This window comes from Juglans regia, chromosome 1 (genome assembly GCF_001411555.2).
Source record: "Juglans regia cultivar Chandler chromosome 1, Walnut 2.0, whole genome shotgun sequence".
NCBI classification, from domain to species: domain Eukaryota; kingdom Viridiplantae; phylum Streptophyta; class Magnoliopsida; order Fagales; family Juglandaceae; genus Juglans; species Juglans regia.
This window is the reverse complement of record NC_049901.1, coordinates 9,961,609-9,963,860: the sequence shown is the minus strand read 5'-3', so window position 1 is coordinate 9,963,860 and position 2,252 is coordinate 9,961,609. Positions and strand designations below refer to the sequence as shown.

Sequence of the window (2,252 nt, the reverse complement as noted above, 5' to 3'; positions counted from 1 at the left end):
ACTGAATTTATGTGAGAAATTTAAAATTTTGAATCTTATAAATTAGATTTTTTCATGTTAATAATTATATAATTTGCAAGTAAGGATCATGCAACTACAAAAGTATTATTGGGTATAAATCAATGGACTTCGATTGACTAATGGTAAACATGATGCAACTTGTTTTTGGGGTATTGATGATCAGGATGATGTTTGGCCTTGCCACTGATCTCCTCAAAGATGAATGCTTCACGATATAGAGGAAACTAACTAATATTTTAATTATGGTTTTTTAGAATTATTATATAATTCAATTTTACATGATAAAAAAAATAATCAACATCATCATGAGACCTACAATAATACTCATCTGCTAGCTAATTCGTTCTCTCATCTACATGATCAATTCTATTGTAAGTATAACTTCACTTCACTGGCCCAAAACTCATGCACAGTACGTTCGACATTTCCTTTGATCACCACCACTGAAGTTGATTTATCTACCAAAAACAAGAAATCACATGAGCGCGAGGATATATCATAACCCATAAACTAGCAAGGAAAGTACTTCCTTCCGCCCTCCAACCCAAGAAACGGAGGGGGAGGGAGGAGGGAAGTGACCCAAAACGTTCTAGCTAGCTAGGCAGACTCCCCTCCCTCTAATTTTTAGTTGTTTTTTTAATGGGCAGACTCCTGATCTAATAAAAGTCACCAAAGTCCACCTACCACCACACGAAGCACAATGATGTCGTGGCCACCAGCCTAATGAAGTCATTGTGATATATATAGCTTGTGACTTTGGTAGTTTCCAGGAACCCAACCCCCCCGAAACAAATCCTTCAAAACCCCAATTTGCCTCTAAAACATACTTCCAGAAACACCCCCTCACCCTCCCATCATCCCGAATATCGTGATTATGAGTCATGCCAAACATTTCTCCGCCACAGCCCCACGTGCTAACGTCACGTGCCGTACCTTGGAATCTATCCTGATGATCTCTTCCTTTTCTCCAAATCCACGGCCAGGATCTCTTTCAAAGTCATGCTTTGACCACGTTGAAGCCACCATATATAGGATAACCCTATGCTCTTTTCTTTCCTTCTTACCAAAAGCTGTTCTCTCATTTCTCCTCCACATATTTAATTTTTTGGCCATGAGTGAAACCATGTCTGGCCCCAGTGACTGGCTCCAATTCTATCATCAAAACCTTCCTAATCAAGTGACATCTCCGGGCCACCCCGTGTCTGGTGCTCTGCTCGATAATCGAGTTTCTGATGCCACTGTTGTCTCCACCACCGTCACTTCTCCTACAACGCTGAGTTCACTCGGCTCCGGGAGTTCTATCCCAGATACCGGTGGCCACTTGAGCCCCGAGGGCCGTGTCTCGAAGCCCATACGCAGGCGGTCTAGGGCTTCTCGACGAACCCCTACTACGTTACTCAACACAGACACTACGAATTTTCGAGCCATGGTGCAACAATTCACCGGCGGTCCTACTGCGCCCTTTGCCTCGGGAGCCCACGCGGGTGCACCGAACTTTGGTTTTGGGTTAGGAACGCATCAAGCCGGCCATGTCAATAATCCTACTGCAATGATGATGCCTCCAGGTCGTGGATATCATCTACAGCCTCAACCACAGCTCTACCATCCGCAAAGCCAGCAATACTTGTTTTCATTAGGCAGCAATAACGCACAAGCCGGTGATCCTTTTCTTCAAAGGCTGGGCAGCTCAAGACCCAGAAGCATCGGGGTCTCCGATGGCTTTGTGATGGAGGGTGTTTCATCTTCCTCCCAGGTTCCTTCTGCTAGGCCCCCGGGTTCCTCCGATGAGAATAGGACCAACAGTTACATGTTTTGATAAAGAACACGGAAAGAAGAAAGTTAGGTACTGACTTGTTTAGGGAGAAATTGTTGACCTTTGTAAATAGATATCCTTTTTCACTTGATAGCAATGTCGGCTTCACTTGGCTTTGGATCCGGAGGGCTTGTTTTTTTTTTTTTTTTTTTCCCTCTGTGGTTGCTATACAATGGGCGATTCGGGAATTTGCTGAAGTACCGCAGGCAAGTCAGGCTGCCTAAATTTGAGGGAAATTCATGCATGCTTTGTTTATTTGGGTTTGTGTTTGGCTTTGGGTTTTTTTTTTTTTTTCACTTGAGCTTGTGATGAATATTCAATCCCGTTCGAGTGCAGAAGGTTTTTTTTTTTTGGAATTTAGTTAACCTCTTTTTTTACACCTAGCTCTAGCTACCAATATTGTACGATTATTTAAATT

General features: G+C 43.0%; 1 protein-coding gene across 1 annotated transcript; it reads left to right on the top strand.

Annotated features, from left to right (window-relative positions):
- Positions 1 to 730: 730 nt before the first annotated feature.
- LOC118348000 (VQ motif-containing protein 22-like) lies at positions 731 to 1,931 on the top strand. Its single transcript, XM_035688728.1, has one exon. The coding sequence runs from the start codon at positions 896 to 898 to the stop codon at positions 1,835 to 1,837; it is 942 nt and encodes a 313-aa protein (XP_035544621.1). The 5' UTR covers positions 731 to 895; the 3' UTR covers positions 1,838 to 1,931.
- The last annotated feature ends 321 nt before the right edge of the window (positions 1,932 to 2,252 follow it).

Coding starts and splice junctions, on each gene's coding strand:
- LOC118348000 (XM_035688728.1), top strand. CDS start 896: ATGAGTCATGCCAAACATTTCTCCGCCACAGCCCCACGTGCTAACGTC.